General features: G+C 39.9%; 1 protein-coding gene across 2 annotated transcripts in view; it reads left to right on the top strand.

Moving 5' to 3' along the window:
- peli3 (pellino E3 ubiquitin protein ligase family member 3) overlaps positions 1 to 18,542 on the top strand; it is a 29,597-nt gene extending 11,055 nt beyond the window's left edge. Inside the window, exons 2-7 of one of the 2 annotated variants that reach the window (XM_008319467.3) lie at positions 7,991 to 8,191; positions 10,738 to 10,867; positions 11,462 to 11,563; positions 13,705 to 13,932; positions 16,399 to 16,587; positions 17,292 to 18,541. In XM_008319467.3, the coding sequence (XP_008317689.1) occupies positions 8,019 to 8,191; positions 10,738 to 10,867; positions 11,462 to 11,563; positions 13,705 to 13,932; positions 16,399 to 16,587; positions 17,292 to 17,891 (1,422 nt within the window). In that variant the 5' untranslated portion in view covers positions 7,991 to 8,018 and the 3' untranslated portion in view covers positions 17,892 to 18,541. Of the gene's footprint in view, positions 1 to 7,990; positions 8,192 to 10,737; positions 10,868 to 11,461; positions 11,564 to 13,704; positions 13,933 to 16,398; positions 16,588 to 17,291 lie in introns of those variants that run through there. The other variant, XM_025061482.1, reaches the window with a different exon arrangement.
- Positions 18,543 to 18,812: the final 270 nt, after the last annotated feature.

The following is an 18,812-nucleotide window of genomic DNA, read 5'->3' as shown; positions in this document are numbered from 1 at the left end:
TTGGAGGAACTCAGGTGTGGACTGTAGTTTTACCAGGTAGTGTATGTTGAAGCAGTAGTAACTGCCAAACATCAAGCAGATGTGAAGAAAGTGATGTGGTTGTTTACAACCTCTCAGTCAAAGCTCAATATAAATGGCTCAGCACCAATGCAGGAGGACCCTAGGAATAAGAAAATAATAAAAAAAAATTAAATTAAATGACAACAGCTTCAATATCAGCATAACTAGAAATTCAATGGTACTCACTGGCGTTCACAAAGTGAGACGGTGCATTTTAATGGAGTCTGATAAACTGTCGATGTACTGTTATGGCGATAGAAATGCGATTTTAAAGCTGCATATCCCGAAAGCACCTGCTTACAACTTGTTGCTACACAGTTGAAAAAACGTCAGGGTTCATTGCGGTGGAGTTTGCAATGCAAAATTTATGCTTTTACAGATTGGACGTTTTCTCCACATGTTACATGTTATAAGAATATATTTCAATGTACAAATCAATCAACACGTCGTGCGGTATAGTTAGCTAGTCAGAGGATTCAACATGCCAGCTTTAGCGCGACGCTCGGCGATAAAACGTGAGCCGCATTTTGCTTAAGCCTACATGTTACAGTCCTTTCCTATGCTGTTATAACAGTTTAGCTAGTCGTAAGACTGTCGGGATGTTGACCTAACGTCAGCTGCCTGCAATGTAGCCCTCTTGATTAAACGAATAATTCCAGTTTAGTCAGAGTTTTATAAATATACTTACCGAGGCAACTGCAGAATACTCTTGTGAAATACGTACTGCCGTTAACGGTTGAGGTGGTCAGATGGAGTGCGCTGATTGGTCTGTTTGGAATTCAGGCGCATTACCATCAAATGCACTATCGATGGCGGTGCTTTTGAAAACCCGTGTAGCTCGCGTTACTATCAAATGCACTATCGATGGCGATGCTTTTGAAAACCTGTGTAGCTAATTTTTGCTTGCATCATCATAACTTTCTGTTTTCCGGCCGTGTTGTTTCGGTGATAAAAGTGTTGAGCAGGAGTCCTCTTGTCTGATAGATGTATCTTTTTTAAGAATTAAATAGATATTTCACATTGATTAAGAACATTGGTCAAGTCTTAAATCCGTTGGAAGGAAATGTACTATGAAAAAACAAGAATTCGATTTTCATCATAATTTATAAAAGATGTGACTTACAATTGTTATTTCTGTATTATTTAATGTAAACAATAATGTTTTTTTTAATATTTTGGAATATACAGTAATGCATAATAATGTGCCATGTGCCATACCTGCAGCACTGCACGTATTTTAATACTAAATGTATTGTTTAAATGTAGTATTTTATAAACTTTTGGCACGATTTTGGCTTGTCTTGTAAACGTGTGACATTGCGTTTAGCCTAAGCATCATCATCGTTATCATCATCATCGTCGTCATTATCATCACTTGTCTTTCCCACCACAGATGCTTCATCACAGTCCACAGTCCCTTCATGTTGTATCTATTCCTCATCATTCTCTCCTCCTTTTTGTCTTCCATTATAAGACATCTATCCTATGTTTCACACCACGTCCCGCCTTCCCCGGCCCCCTTCTGCCTTTCTTCTCTCCCTCCACCCTTAGGATGTGGCTGTGGGTTGATTAGAAAATGCGTGGCACTGAACAAGTAATCCATCACCATGCCAAAGTCCACCATTTCCACACATGCGCTTGCTGACATAGTCTACCGAACACACACACACAGTGCACCTTCGTCTTCTTCATATCCTTCCTCTCCTCATCATTCACACAAGCTGATTAGGCTTTGGTGTTTTTTCTGAGAAATCTGCAGCATCTGACATCTGCCTCTAACTTTTCTTTTAACTCCCCCTGCCCACTTGTTCTATCACTCCTGCTCCTCTTTATTTCCCATATATTCAAACAACATTGGCTGTTTGGATTTTTTTTCCTGTACTGATTCATTGATCACCTTGTTTCTCAAACCTGTTTTAATTAGTGTTGAGAAAACCGACTCTTTTTAATGAATCGGATCTTCTACTCTCAAATGGTAAATTAAATGAATCTTGAACGAGTCATTTAGTTTATTTTTACAGCAGGTGGCTGTAAAGAAGGCTGGAGTTCTCTAGAAACACTAAATACCGAAGGCAACATGGTTTGCTGCAGCTGACATAAAGTATAATACACAAAATGCCACAAGCAGTTCAAACATGTGAAAATCTAAGAAAGCAAATACACACCACAATAAATAACAATAAAGTGACCTGTGTCCTACATCCTCCCTGCCATTGTTGTTTAACTGCGTGACAACGGTTTGCACCGGATGGCTTGTTATTGGAAGCTACCATTAGCATACTGTGATACTCTGCCTTGTGAAGTGGTTTCTGAGGGTTGTAGTATTTTTACAATAACTGGTATCCGCTTGGCAGATCTTGCAAACCAAATTTGGTTCTAACCAGTTCTTTATCCTTTGTCATTTTAAATCCGAAATGGGTCCAGATGTCAGATCCTTGCACCCTTTTGAACGCCAAATGGACATAAGTGTGCTGCTGCTGAAAAAACAATCTTATGCCCTATGAATCAATATTGCAAAATTTAAATGAAATGAATCCTAAATCAATCCAAGCACTATTTTTTACCCAGCCCTGGTGATGCATTAGTGTAGTGTAAGTAGTAGTCATTTAAGTCCTTAAAAAGCACCAGACAGTTATTAGTTAAAGTTTTATGTTTTTGTGTTTGTTCTTGTGCATGTTGTGCCAGCCTTGATGTTGATATTTAGTTCACTGATTTACGTAAAAGTAAAGTATAGAGCTGGCAGAGTTGAAGGTGTTGAGGTTGTCATTGACCTAAGAGGACCTGATAATAAGTGACCAGATCATAAAGCTCTTATTTTATGTCCAACTTTTTTTTTTCTATTGCTCTGCAAGATTGGCCAAATCTCAATCAGCTAGCATAAACATACATGTTTATGTCGGTTGTTAAGATATATATGTATAGATCTGGTGATAGATTAGTCCTGTGCGCTACCACAAGTGTTGTCATGCTTGCAGCATTGTCTCCAAATTAACTGTTCATATCCCATGCACTTATTGTGATAATTTAAAAAACTGTGAACGGTAGGAAATGAGGTCAAAATTTCTGCATTAAACGATTTATTTAAATATTTAATTATGTATCAAATATTTAACATTTTCTACCCACATTTTCTACCCAAGTTATGGATTTGATAGATTTGATTTCAAAGGTGTACTAAACTAATCAGATAACAAATAAGCCCAGCTATGTCTTCATTGCCCTAGGAAAATTTGTACTGCCTTTTATTTTTATTTATTTATTTTTTTTACATTTTATTGAGTTTTAAAAGAATTTGACATTGTACAATAAATGCTCCCTGACATAGTTCCTTCACAAGCAGTTCCATGGTACATCCTTGATACCACCACCTGAGTTCTGCCGGTATGTCAGGTCGTAGTCCATGTTTGTCCTGCAGCCCGTCCCTTGAACAAGAGAACTGGCTCCAGTTGCCATTTTAGGATTACGGGTATCCATAGGATACATTTAATAATAATGCTCCGTGAAAGGAGTAAATAAAAGGTATAGAAAGTAGAGTGAAAGTTGTAAGAAAAATTAGTGCTGCAGAGGGAACAGAAGGCTGCTGCCACCAGCGCCATCTTAATATATATATATTTGTAGAATCCGTTGCTACTATTTCCAACAGTTTTCCCTTACACCAGCTGTATAACGTCACTGTACCTAAGTCTGCTGTCCCCATCTTCAATTTCGGAAGTGTGTCTGAATTTCAAGTGGCAAAGGTGATTGACTTCAAACCCAATTGGTCAAAGGATGTGTTTGAAATGGACTCTGCTATCATCAAGGATCGTGTCTACTCTCTGACAAAACCTATTACTCAGATTGTGAATATTTAACCTACTCAAGGCCAATACTGAAATCTGGCAGCTGTTGTCCCCATTTTTAAGAGTGATGACCCTCAGTCAAGACCAATAAGCCTTCTTCCTGTTATCTCTAATGTTATTGAAAAATAAAAATACAAAATCTACTTTCAGAGATCTCACCACGAGTGTCCCCCAAGGCTCAATCTTAGGTCCTCTCCTATTTTGGCCTCTATGTATATAAATGATTTAAGCTTCAGCTTAAAAGGTCATGGTTAAAGTTTTAACCTGGCTGAATACCTGTCACTTACAACTTAACATCTAAAAAATTGTTGCTATGTTTTTTGTTAAAACTAAGAATTCAAACACAGAGCCTAGCGTTTATATTTCTGGCCAGAAAGTCCAAATTGTGAATAAATACAAATATCTAGGCATGATGCTAGAAAATATTGTAGCTGTCCTATAAATTGTTGCCTTTTGGTGCCTTTTATGTAATTTATGGCTTGTCGCTACCATGCTACATTGCCATGCTCCCTCTGGCAGGGGGACTACTAATGGAAATTAGCCTATTGGCTACAATTGGGTGTATTTACATTTTAGCTTTAAATGTTCATTAATGTAAATTGTCTCTCCATATCAAATAACAGATAAAAAAAATAAAGCCCTGTAGGCTAGAGACAATTCTCTTGCTAAAGACGTTTGAGTCCTCCAGACTGCTTCCCATGGGGTCTCGCTGCAAGAGATTGTAGCCTATTTAGAACATGGTTTTGCCCAAAAGGAACTGATATCGATAGTAACTACTTTGTGAGATAGTGTTCAATTTAATTGACATATTTACTTGACATATACACTTTTTATGCTGATTTCTACATACTAGAAGGACAACGAGCCTTTCGTACACTGATGCCACTAGCAAGTGCTGTGTTAGTGGAGGTAACAATTATGTAAAAATGTGAAAAGTATTTTGTATTTAATATTGAATACAATATTTAGATAAAATACATGTTTAACAATCTGTAACTGTAGGATTTCCAACAGAACTGACGAAAATGCAATACAGCCGGTTCTCACTCAACAACGTATTCGTTTAACAACAACTCGAGTTAGAATTATAGAGTTAGAATTATTGTTGTGCAGTGGTGTGCTGTGTCACAATGACAAGTAGTTCATTTTCCTTTCCTTCTGTATCTCATATCTTTTTGTGTTTATAAAATATTGTTAGCAAGTTTGTGTTTTTTACAGTACTTGTATATGATATAAAAATATAATAAGTAAAGATGGAGAAAATTACAGTATAAATTGTCGGTTTGTCGGCCAATTTGTCGGTTAACAGTAGTTTCATTTACCAACGAAATAGCATTGTCTTTTTGCCAGGACATGCGAACTCTCATTTTTTCCAGTGCCCAGACCCTACAGTACTGGAATTAGTTAACACCTTTTACATGCTTCATGTGTTCCGTTCTACTCGTGTAGAAAAGACAAATTCCTACCAGAACAAAGACAAATTTGTTAACCAAAACAAGCTTTCTCTGCTGAGAGTTCATAAAACTGGACAGACCTGTCAGAGCCAAATGTATCGTATCGGGAGAGCTTTGACCAGGTCCCGCTGCAGGCTGAGTGGACTCTGTTCTCCACTTCCGTTGTTGACGCGACTGGCCGTTACGTAAGGGATGCCGTCAAGCTAAAGAAGGAGTCCTACCGAGCCTGGCTGGTTCAGGTACTCCTGAGGCAGCCAACGGGTACAGACAGGCCAAGCGGACTGCGGCATCGGTTGTTGCGTAAGCAAAAACTCGGGTCTGGGAAAAGTTCAGGGAGGCCATGGAGGAGGACTACCGGTTGGCCTCGAAAAAATTCTGGCAAACCATCCGGCGCCTCAGGAAGGGGAAGCAGTTTCCCACCACTGCTGTTTACAGCGGGGGAGGGGGGGAGCTGTTGACCTCGACTGGGGATGTCACCGGGGTTGGAAGGAATACTTCCTCAATCCCGCTGACACACCTTAGGGGCTGTTGACCTCGACTGGGGATGTCACAGCGGCTGATCCTCCCATGTCCTGCGCTGAGGTCACTGAGGCAGTCAAGAAGCTGCTCTGTGGCAAGGTGCTGGGGGTGGATGAGATCCACCCTGAGTACCTCAAGTCGCTGAATGTTGTGGGGCTGTCTTGATTGACACGTCTCTACAGCATCGCATGGCAGTCAGAGACAGTACCCATGGACTGGCAGACCGGGGTGGTGGTCCCTCTTTTCGAAAAGGGGGACTGGAGGGTGTGTTCCAACTATCGGGGATCACACTCCTGGGAAAAGTCTATTCCAGGGTACTGGAGAGGAGAATACGGCCGATAGTCGAACCTCGGATTCAAGAGGAACAATGCGGGTTTCATCCTGGTCATAGAAAGCTGGACCAGCTCAATGATGGGAGTTTGCCCAACCGGTCCACATGTGGTTTGTGGACTTGGAAAAGGCTTATGACCGTGTCTCTCGTGTTGGGGGTGCTCTGAGAGTATGTGGTCGGGGGCCCTCTTCTAAGGGCTGTCCGGTCCCTGTACAACCGGAGCAGGAGCTTGGTTCACATTGACGGCACCGGTTCTGTTCATTATCTTTATGGACAGAATTTCTAGGCACAGCCAGGTGTTGGGTGGGGTCCAGTTCGGGAACGACTGGCTTTCATCTCTGCTTTTTGCGGATGATGTTGTCTTGATGGCTTCTTCGAGCCAGGACCTGCAGCGTGCACCGGGGCGGTCTGTTGTGGTGAAGAAGGAGCTGAGCCCGAAAGGCCGAGTCGAAAGGCAAAGCTCTCGATTTACGTTCCTACCCTCACTTAGAGTCATGTGTTTTGGGACCGAAAGAACAAGAGCCCGGATACAAGCGGCCGGAATGAGCATTCTCCGCAGTGGCCACGTTAATTTTACACCACCTTTAACCAATCTGTTTCTTTTTTTGCTAGTCGAGGAGATATATGCTATTGTGGTTATTTTTTGCTGGTGATAACCGAATGTTCTCTGAAAGCAAGAATAAAGACTGTAGGGCTTTGTTCTGTGCTGCTTCTGTGGCTCTGCACTATGTAGGTGGTCTCGCCCACCTTTCGCTAATAATAGATTTGAGTGTTAAGTATAACTTTCATACAAAGAAATAGACAAAGCTTTGTATAATGTGGATAATATAAAGTGGTTCTTAATTATTTTCTGCCATACACCCTTTCAGAGAACAGACATTTTTTTACATTTGAAATACTATTGAGAACCTAATAATATGTATTTTCTTATCTGTACAAACCACTGTATGAGTTGCTGCCACCTACTGACTGGAGGCTTGTTTATCGTTCAAGAATTACAGCAGGAGCACACTTCTGTCAAGCATGCCATATTCCGTTGGAAGCCTCACTCGTGATTTAAATGCAATTTATTGTGATGAATTAATTACAAAGTCCCTATTAATCAGATTTAAACCCATTAGTCAAGTTTAATCTCTATAAATATTTTAGAAAGTTTGTACCAGTAGCCTTATGAAAAGCTAATAAACAGCAATCAAACTTCTTCATTATGGAGGACTGACAATGCCGAAATAAAATAAATAATATAGGGGTGTCAAACATATGGCCCATTAGGGGGGTTCAGTCTGGTCCGCTGGATGAGCACTCAATGTTCATATGTTTTGTAAAACAATATTTCATTAAATATGAAGATTTATGATTTCTAATATACTTGTATGTCTTTATATGAAAACATCTTCTTATTGTTATTTAGATTTAATTATGTTATGATTGTGCAGGTTCGGCCCACCTGACATCTAACTAGAATATATGTGAACCCTGAATCAAAATGAGTTTGACATTCGTGCTTTACGCAGCCCAGGCATCACTGTGTGTCTTTGTCTGATTGGTAGAACCAATCAGATGCTCAAAATGATGAGTCTCCCAGAAGTATGAGACAATGTTCAAACCTACCAAAGACTGTCTGATTTGTGTTCACACTGTCAACCACATCCTCACTGTTCCGGGGTATATTATCAAATGAGAAGTGATTCCCTCAATGTTCCTGCAGTATTACTTCTTGTCTTGTTGAAAATGCAGTTTATCTACTCTGGCACACACAGCTCTTTTTCTTTTCTTGTTCACTGCAGCAGTGAGCCCCAGTTGCGGCCAGTGGGCATGGTTTTGGAGGGGAGCTCAGAGGCGCTGTGTCCCCCCCCATCACTGGAGCTGCGCCCATCGTGCAACAAGAGCCAGACTTCGCCTCCTCTGGGCACCAGCTCACAACCGCACGACGGAGTCTTTCCCGAGGAGAAGGAGCCCATCAAGTACGGCGAGCTCATCGTGTTAGGGTGAGGCATTTAAACTTTCCATTATCTGCACATTTCTAAGGCCTGTGTCGACTAATGTGAGCTTGAAATATTTTTTCCAGTTATAAAATGGAGCCTACAAATGGTCTTTTATGGACTTGAGGCAAAAGTTAAAAAAAAAAAGCAGTGCTGTCACTGTGAATCATCCAATTATTGTCATAATTGCTTGCTTGTGCAAAGGATTGTGGGAACCTGAAGAACCCACATCTATGTACAGTAACTGTAGTACAGTAAAGGATTGTGGGAACCTGAAGAACCCAGAGGATCCATGCATGCTTTTATAGACCACCTAATCTGGACATCTATGTACAGTAACATGCTGTTAGGGGTTTGATAGTAATTAGGGCTGTTGAAATGTGCACATTAATTGTGTTTATTAAATGATAGATAGATGGAACTAAGACATGGGCAGAATTATTCACTTTATATTGAAAAATCCCACTTAACAAATTAAAAAAAATATATGAGGTTATGTGGGGCTAAATGTGGATGACAAAATCTATTTCTGAATTTGCCAATGGATACAAACTAGACAAACAAATCTGCTATGAATGAAGTCCAATCAGCAGTGAATTATGAAACATTTTGGGTGGGTGATTCAGGTGATATTTTTGTTTAGAAGGCAGGACATGTAAACAAGAGATTTGTTCTCTTGTGTCATAGAATCAATGGCAATCACGACAGTAGCAGTGTGACCCAAACATTTCTGCCACTTTTTTCTTTCGCACTCTTTCACTCACTCATATTCTCTTTCTACCTCTTACTCTCTCTCTCTCTCTCACTCACTCACTCTGCCACCCTTGCTCTGTCTCCCACACTTGCTCTTGCTGACTCATTCAAGTTTTGAAAGCAACACTCGACACGTTCTGCATGCACAGTAATGGTAATAGTATGGTAATGGTAATAGTAATTATCACATAAGTAATTATAGATAGATAGATAGATAGATAGATAGATAGATAGAGAGATAGAGAGATAGATAGATAGATAGATAGATAGATAGATAGATAGATGGATAGATAGATAGATAGATAGATAGATAGATAGATAGATAGATAGATAAAGAGATAGAGAGATAGATAGATAGATAGATAGATAGATAGATAGATAGATAGATAGATAGATAGATAGATAGATAGATAGACAGATACATATGTCATAAATGCAATGGTCAGGTTATGAATTACATGTACATACACGACAGGAATGTTTCCAAAAGGGATGCTGTGCTACTATTTCAGGCACAAAACGCCGACGTATGTTCTCACACCCTCACCTATTGATGCACTCTCTGATGAATAGTGAGAATGCTTTGGTTCTGTCTGCGGTTTCAGGGGGAGATGGGGAAGTTTGGTCCTTTTATCTGTACAGCACTACATTCAATGAATGAAAAGTGCTATATAAACAGATAAAGATTAAGTCTTAGGATGAGGGCAATGATGACTTTTTTCACATCCACTAATTTGACAATAATATTTAATGATGTCATCTCATTGACAGAACTACACAGACACACAATGAGCAGGTGCCTCTCCATATATTACTTTTGTAGTTTTTGCTAATTGACATAACACAACAATCAGTTGTTGATCGCATCTCAAGTCACTTTCTAACCCTTGACAATTTCGTTCCTCCAGGATTGACTGCAGGGCGATCTTCTGATCATGTGGCCACTCCAGCATCACATAAGGCATACGTGTCAAATTCAGGCCTGGGGACCAAATCTGGCCGGCAGTGTAGTTATATTTGGCCTGCGAGATCATATCAAATGTGTACAAGAGTTAGTCCACCAGTATATACAGTAGTCTCTATATACTGGCAGGATTTGTAGTATTAGCGGTGTATGCTGTTATAGCACTTTTGTATTTTTGTTGTTGGCCTGTGAAAAAAAAAGTACAATAAATGGAACTTGAAAGGCTACAGACAGAGAGACCCCACTATTTGAGAAGCACTGTATCAGACATGACTCTGCTTAACACTGTTGAGCTAGATAATCTGATCCAGTATTATTTGCACTTCATTTATATGTACCTTATACATTGGACAACAGGCAAACATGTGACATTGTATTAATATATTTTATCTTCCATTGATCACATGTTCCCTTCATTCATTGCTGACTATTTTGCTTTTTGTCTTTTTGTTTTGTTATTTACTAATGACATGCTTCTAGTACCCATTTCTAACGTATTATTTTACTTTATACTGGCTGATTGCAATATGTTGTTGTAAATTGCAATATGTTGTAAATTTTGTGAGTGTTTTATTCTCCTTACTATTTCCTTTTATACTGGCTGATTGCAATATGTTGTAAATTTTGTGAGCGTTTTATTCTCTTTACTATTTCCCTCTTTTGTCATTTCTTTTGTAACTTCTAGTTGTTTGTTTTTTTCAGGTTTTCTGCAAGATGATTTAATAATTAATTGAAAGCTATTTTAAATATTTGAGACATATTTCTGCTCAATTTAAATCCCACTACTGTCCCACTATTTGCCTACCAAATATGATATCACTTCTATGTCTCACAGACACAATGGGTCGCTGGCCAATGGGGACAAGGGCCGCAGAAGAAGTCGTCTGGCACTTTACAAGAGACCTAAGGCCAATGGTGTCAAACCCGATGTTATCCACAATGTCTCAACGCCTCTGGTGTCAAAGGTCAGCACCGGTCTTACACAGGATCCCATTTACTTGGTTGTCTCAAAAGAAAAAAAAAATCTCATTGTAGTTCAGAATTGAACACGTGAGTGTATCAGGTAGTAGAAGAACTCAAATGTGATTTTTGGAGATCACGCTTTTATTGCCACAACGGATTAGTAACACATTTAAGATGTTTTTTAATATAAAAGATAGATAGATAGATAGATAGATAGACAGATAGACAGACAGATAGATAGATAGATAGATAGATAGATAGATAGATAGATAGATAGATAGATAGATAGATAGATAGAAAGAAAGAAACTAATTTTCCAAGTAGGATACTACCTGAGGATTAGCATCATCTAGGATAGCACCCTACCATATCTGTCAATAATAGTTTCTTATTTACCTAAACATAATGTCAGTGTGGAAAATGATGTAACTGTTATTTAGATTACAGCTGATAGTGACCCTGTCACACTCACAATCACATAGCCGGTGTACTATCATCGTGAGAAATAGAAAATGTCCTATAGCAACATTTTCCTTAAGGGTAGACCTTCAGATCTCCTTGTCATGTGACCAGGATAATGTGTTTTTCATTGGCAGGCACTCAGCAACAAAAGCCAGCACAGCATCTCCTACACACTGTCACGGAGTCACTCTGTCATTGTGGAGTACACACATGACACCAACACCGACATGTTCCAGGTCAGTTTCTGTACACGGACTCATGCACACACACACACACATACAAGAACATTGCTTAGGCATGATGGATTAAAATGTAAACATACTGCAAATATATGGAATGGAATCTCATTTACAAACCAAAACACCAACAAAAAACAAAACAGACCAGCTTATCAGTTGTCAGTCGTCCACACGGTCATACCAAAAATAAAAGCTTAATCACATCAGACTGTCCACGGGTGCTGTGGTTGCAGATTTCTGAAATAACTGCAGGGGGAATAAAGACAATATTGTGTGGTATAGAAGATAAAGAGCATCATCCAGGAAGAGGATGATAAAACTATGAGGTATATAAAAATATATATAAGCGAGAATGAGTAAGACGTGTCGCACAATAAACAAACTCCTACCAGATCACTGGGATGACCGTGGATCAAGAAAACAACTAAAGAAGGAAATCCAAACCTGGCGTAGCTGGTGCATCACTTACTGTTAGTATAGTAATATGGATAGTTTATCACTTTATGCTACATCAGCCATTATGGCAGTGCTGCGCAATTATTTTCCGTCACGCCCCCCCTCGTGGGGACAGAATTGTTCTCATGCCCCAACCCACACCCCCGCAAATTGAAATACTATTGAGAAATTGAGTAATGAGATCTTATCAGGCTCATATGAAGGCGTTTCATTTTCTGGATCAAGGACTTCATTTGAAAAGTGAACGCAGCCCCGGTCCTGGACGCAGCCCATCCCACTATTTGAGAAGTACTACATTATGGGTAGTTGTTATGTTTTTATTAATATTCCATTATTTCAAACTGGCACTTAATATGTGTTCACCGCACAGCGAAAACGGTTTTGTATACACTGAGCACACTAGCGCATTTGCTCACCAACTAATGTGCTATAGTAATCCACCTCGAGATGGGGGTTTTAAATTCCGAAATAACTTGTCCAGGTGCAAAGCCAAAGAACGCTATGCTGATCACATGACGACATGCATGTGTCAGTTAAACAGTTGCACAACAATTAACATTCAATCCAACTAGAACCTGAATTAAAAGTCAACTTTAACTGTTTACTTTTTCTTTTTTTTAACTACTACAGGATGGAACAATTTATTAACTAATATGGGTGCCTAAGTAAGATTAAAAATGGTATTAGGGTATTTAATAATAATAACATTGTGAGAATGGTCTGTACCTAAATACTTAAATACATATTGTACTGTAATAGTTGTTGCACAATAAACCTCAAATGTGAGTATTTCAGCTACACTAATATACTTAATAGTTAGCTTTGAGTATTCAACAGCAAAAAAGTAAAAATATTCAATTGTACTGGAGAGATACAAAGGGTCACGGTTGGAATTACATGTTGAATATAATTGACCATTTGCCCTCAAGCGCAACTGAATTCAACTTATTATATATTATATAACTTATATAACATATTTTTTCATTGCCATATATATTCTTTAAAATGTGAAAGAGGTCACAGAGTGTAATACAGTATGTTTATATGTTAATATGATTCAAAATATGGCTTTCAGAAAGCCTCAGTAAAGCAGTACTTTTTCCTAAAGTACATATAACAATCATTATTAGATTCCTTACTGAATTTTCCGGACTATAAGTCGCTCCGGGGTATAAGACGCACCAGCCAGCTAGAGTGCCCTCTAGCGGCTGTCAATGTGAAAATAACAAACGTGAAGTTATATATTTAATATATGTGATGCACCTAAGTATAAGTTGCAAACCCAGCCAAAGGATGAAAAAAAAAATTGTGTCTTATAGTTTGTAAAAAAAAACAGTAAGATAAAACGCCTTTGCTTTAAAGAGAGACTATTCTCAAATAGAAACGCACAGTCAGTATTACAGAGGTGATACTGGTCCCAGTGAAAAATGTTTTCAGGAAGGATTACATCAGGTTTCAGCTTGGGTTTGCAGTTATACACATGATGCTGTAATTTAAAATGACAATAGTATGTAACAGCCAGCCATCCAATGAAAAGAATGGTGCACAAAAAGGTTTAAGAAAGACTTAAAGACAGGAAGATGACAGCTGAATGCATTCATGTGTCTTAGAACCGTTAGTGATATTTTTATTTTCTGATCATCAACGATGTCAACGTCATCCTATTGTCTTCTCCTTCCCAGATCGGTCGCTCAACAGAGAGCATGATAGACTTTGTGGTGACGGACACAGGAGGCAGCGGAAGCAGTCAGGGGGGAGGGGCAGCAGGGGAGAGCGGTGGTGGTGGAGGACAGTCGGCACAGAGCACCATCTCTCGCTACGCGTGTCGCATCATGTGTGAGCGCAGCGCCCCCTACACTGCCCGCATATACGCTGCTGGCTTTGACTCCTCTAAAAATATCTTCCTGGGGGTGAGTTCTGTGCCTAATGGGCCTGCTTGGTGAAGCTACATATGCTCCACTGAAACCATGGCAACCACACTAGCAGCAAGAGCAGGGATGTAACTGTGCCACTTGTGGGTGACATCATAACTGTGATGTCAGCACATGTGACATCTTCAAGGGGGCATATGAGAGGGTGAAGCCATGTTTTGCACGTGTGTGTGTGTGTGACGGGGTGATGTAATGTTTTTTTTATACAAATGTTCTGTCCCTGATGCAATACTTGAAGTCATCATGTTATTGCTTGAGCATCCAAAAGGACATGTTGTTACATAAGAATTCCCATAAGCACTCTATGACAATACCTCATTAAAAGATTCTTCTTTTGTAGCCATTTACATTTTGTAATAAATAATCAACAATTGATAATATCACTAACAATGGTATTGTTAGATCTATATTTTGAACACATTTTAACACAGACACTATATTGTAATCGTATTCATTCCAACGTCCATTTATTTGATTCAAAAATAACCTTGAACTAAAAATAAATACAATGTTCCCTTTCTATATCTCCTTTCACTCCCCCAGTACAGCGTAGATTTTTTATCCGATCTCGCGGAATTTTTGCTATATTGCGAAATATAACAAAAAATAAACTAAAAAACATCATAGAATAATTATACATACCACATACTAAGACCATTTGCGAACGATCGCTGGTAGCTTTGTTTACCTTGACAAGATTGTACACAGCATACTATTGGCTAATATAATGTGTACTCGGTGTACTATTGGCTTATTGAGCATGCTCTTCTGTTCCTCACACTGATTGGCTCTCAGCATCTCCCCTTGTCTGTCGCCAACTCCCTCGGTTACTTTGCTCTGCGTCGCCACTATACAGCTCTACTGTGCATATAATCGTGTGGGAAAGGGTAATACAGTCTAGAGAGGGTTGATAACAGTGTGGAGGAGGTCCATAAAGGGTAAATACATGCGTAAATAATATAATAACTATCTCGCCTCTGTTTCGCGGCGGGTCTTGGAATGCAACTACCGCAATAGGAGATGCTTAGCTTGCGCCAGACTAGCCTCACTAAGTGCAGGACAATTAGTATGTCTATGTGTGAAACGCATACTGTTCATCAACCTGCCGTTGTTTATTTTTGTATTCCAGCAAGATACAGAAAAAAAAAAAGAAGTTTCTGTGATATTTATGAATGTCGTTTTATCTGAATTAATCATGATTAATTGCAATTAATCATTACTGATTATTAATAATATGCAGTCAGCCTGTAATTAATTAAATGATTAATAATTCTGAATTCTAACATTAGTAATATTCCAATTTCAGTGGCCATTGTATCATTGGAGCTAAAACCATCCAGTTGACCTCTATGAACTTCCTGAGGGCTTAAAACTGTAATTTTGCTATCCGTCTTTATTTTCTTGTGTGGTCTATGGGATTCAAACGATTATTATTTTATTACGAATGGAATAATATGTTCTAATCAAGTATTCAGTCCTCCAGGGACATGGGATATAAAAGTATGGCATGCTTCACGACTAGGTCTTCTTACCATTGTGAGTAAACAGTACTACATCTAGATCAGGGGTCACCAACCTTTTTGAAACTGAGAGCTACTTCAAGGGCACTTAGTAATACGAAGAGCTACTTGTTCGATACAGACGTCCCGAATAATGTAATAAGGATAAGTTCTGGGACATAGAATAGCAGACTCTTCTTACCATCGCCATTTGAATATCATTGCCAGTATAACTGATTCACAAAGCACAGTAACAGTTACATTTTTGACCCTCTTGTTGACTAGTTTTATTTTTATATATGGGGACTATAGACCACCTTATGACAAGCCCTGGAGGCTCTTGATCAGGGGTCAATGGTGACCCCTGATCAAGAGCCTCCAGGGACAGGCGCATTTGGCTGTGGTGGTGATGGTGGTGATTTTTGATGACTGCAAACATTTTGACTTGCCACAATTGTCCTAAAATTGAACGGGGGGCCGGGTCAGGAGCAGGTAGATGAAGGGTTAGTGTGAACTAAGATTAATGACATGTAAAAGTCATATGCTTTTATCATTTTTTACACTATCTATTGGGGAAACGTGGGTATTGGAAAAGGCAGAAGTATAATTATCTCTAGCTTTTTTTTTTTTGCCTTTGTTACCTTTTTTTTTTTTTGCCTTTTTATAGGAAAACAGTTACGTCAAACCTGCTGTTTTGTGTCTTCTTGTCTATTCTGTCTTTTATGAACAGCTCTCTATCCAATACAAAGGCTTTCTCTTATTGCATTAGGTAGTATAGCAGCGAGTCTGCACTAAGCAAAATATAGCAGCAGAACAAATGCAGCATTAGCTGTTTTGTTTTTTTTTACTACCTCTGATACCAACCACCTCTGTGCTTTTTCATCAACTCCACTAACCTTTACTTCTGCCTGTTCTCTGTGTGTGTGTATTGATGGGCTTCTCTCAGGAGCGTGCTGCCAAATGGAGGACGTCAGATGGATTGATGGACGGTCTGACCACAAATGGGGTTCTGGTGATGCACCCTGCAGGGGAATTTGTGTCCGAGCCAGCTCCAGGTGTCTGGAGGGAGATTTCGGTCTGTGGCAATGTATTTGCCCTGCGGGAGACACGCTCAGCCCAGCAGAGAGGAAAACTGGTGAGAAAACCACAAGAAGATTATACCTCTGCTTCTGCTGGGTCACAAGGCCTAAGGTTTCGTCATATCTATTATACCAAATAAATACAATTTACTGCACAATTTGGTCTGATATTTAAGTTAAAAAAATGAATCCACAATTTCATTATTAAAATACAATTTATGGCAGTGGTTCCCAAAATTTCTCTGCTGGGCCCACCCTTGGATCATAAGAAACAATTTGTGGCCCCTACCAAAAAAAAAAGATGTTGTGTGTGGGGAGGGGCAGGGGCACACCGTGTGGGGCCGCTACTGCTGCTCAAAGACGATTGAACGGGAGACAGCAAAATCGACAGGTAAAATAAAAAATAATGCCCCCCCCTTTTCTAATATTATTATCAGATATTCCTTTTTACACCACCTTCAACCAATCTGTTTTTTGCCGTTTTTTGCCATTGGAAAATATGCTGCATTATGCCCTGCAAGGGCATTGCGACCCCCCCACTTTGGGAACCTCTGACTCATGGAGACACAAAGGGTTTGCTGTAAGGGCTCAGCTCAATTTACATCAAAACACATGATGCTGAAACCAACATTCTGTACTTACAGTATATATAACTAAATCATTGGTTCAGTGATTTGAGTAAGAGTCAGGAGAGATGTGTTTGATTGGCCTTCCTGATAAAAGTGTTAAATTTGAATTTCCCTCACCTTTTTCTCACGAGGTTGAAAATGAGTCAAACACTCTACAAGATGGTTCCTTGATCGATCTGTGTGGGGCTACCCTTCTCTGGAGGACCCCTGCTGGACTGCGACACACCCCCACCCTCAAACAGCTGGAGTCCCTTCGCCAGGAGTTGAACGCTGCTCGACCACAATGTCCAGTGGGCTTTAACACCCTGGCGTTTCCCAGCCTGGCCCAGCGAGAGATTGTTGACAAGAAGCAGCCCTGGGTTTATGTCAACTGTGGCCATGTGCATGGCTACCACAACTGGGGCTACCGCAAAGAAAAGGTTCCTGCCGGCCTTGGAGGCACAGTACCAGCCAACACTGGGGAGAGGGAGTGCCCCATGTGCCGGAGAGTGGGCCCATATGTGCCACTGTGGCTGGGCTGTGAGGGAGGATTGTACCTGGACGCAGGGCCACCCACTCACGCTTTCTGTCCCTGTGGCCACGTGTGCTCAGAAAAGACAGTAGTAGGGTGGAGCCAGATCCCGCTACCACATGGCACCCATGCCTTCCATGCTGCCTGCCCATTCTGTGGTACCTGGCTGACGGGCGAACAGGGCTTCATCAAACTCATCTTCCAGGGCCCTGTGGACTGAAGCCCTGAGCAGGAGAGCGTTTAAATGAATAGATTTGATTCAGCAGAAAGACTGCAACACAGGTTTAAACATTCACGTACTGTTCATATGAAGAACTGAAAGCTAACATACAACAGCATATGCCACGGGGTCACAAGGACTGAGGTGTAAATAATTAATTGTGTTGATATGAATTTGTCTTTAGTCTTTATTTGTTAGGTTAGTCTCAGTGTTTTAGCAGCAGGACTGCTTGTCATGTTATCATATTTACTGCAGAGTAGCATGAACTTTCAAGGATGATTGTAGAGCAGCAGTTTTTTCGCGGGGGGGGGGGGGTTTCCATGTTGGGTGCATTGTGTAAAATAAAAAAAGGTTTATTGCCAAAAAGTCAATATACTGGCAGAAGGATGTTTCTATTTTTTCTGTTTGTTAAGCACTCAGGTTTGTGTAACCTTTGAGCAGCAGTGTGAATGCTGAACGGAATGCTGTTGTGTGTTGCTTTGTGTTTTCCACCTATACCATGCTGCTTTAACTAATTGCCCCCTGTGGGACTAATAAAGTTGTTTTGAATTTGAATAAAAGTCTATATTTACTTTAACTGGATTTTCCCAGGTAGCCCCATGCTATTACGAAGAATCGTGTTGATGAAATTACTTTACTACAAACCAAACAGATGAAACAGATAGATGACGCACTCTGAAATTAAACTACATTCAAACTACACTTGTTCGGTATCAAAATGAACTTACGTGTTTCCTGTTCAGATATACAGGAGAAGGGCGAGGTGTGACAGCAATGAGCATTGCCTAACTTGCATCGCACTGTGCCACACACACTAACTGTAGCAGGTCATTGTTTTGTGAATGTTGCACATGAAAATGTTTTTTAAAGTGTGGAAACACTTTGTTTTTCTTTAGTGTTGGCATAAAGACTCTCAGCTTT

Source organism: Cynoglossus semilaevis, chromosome 1 (assembly GCF_000523025.1).
Source record: "Cynoglossus semilaevis isolate Cse_v1.0 chromosome 1, Cse_v1.0, whole genome shotgun sequence".
Classification (NCBI taxonomy): Eukaryota; Metazoa; Chordata; class Actinopteri; order Pleuronectiformes; family Cynoglossidae; genus Cynoglossus; species Cynoglossus semilaevis.
This window is presented reverse-complemented; position numbering and strand designations above follow the sequence as displayed.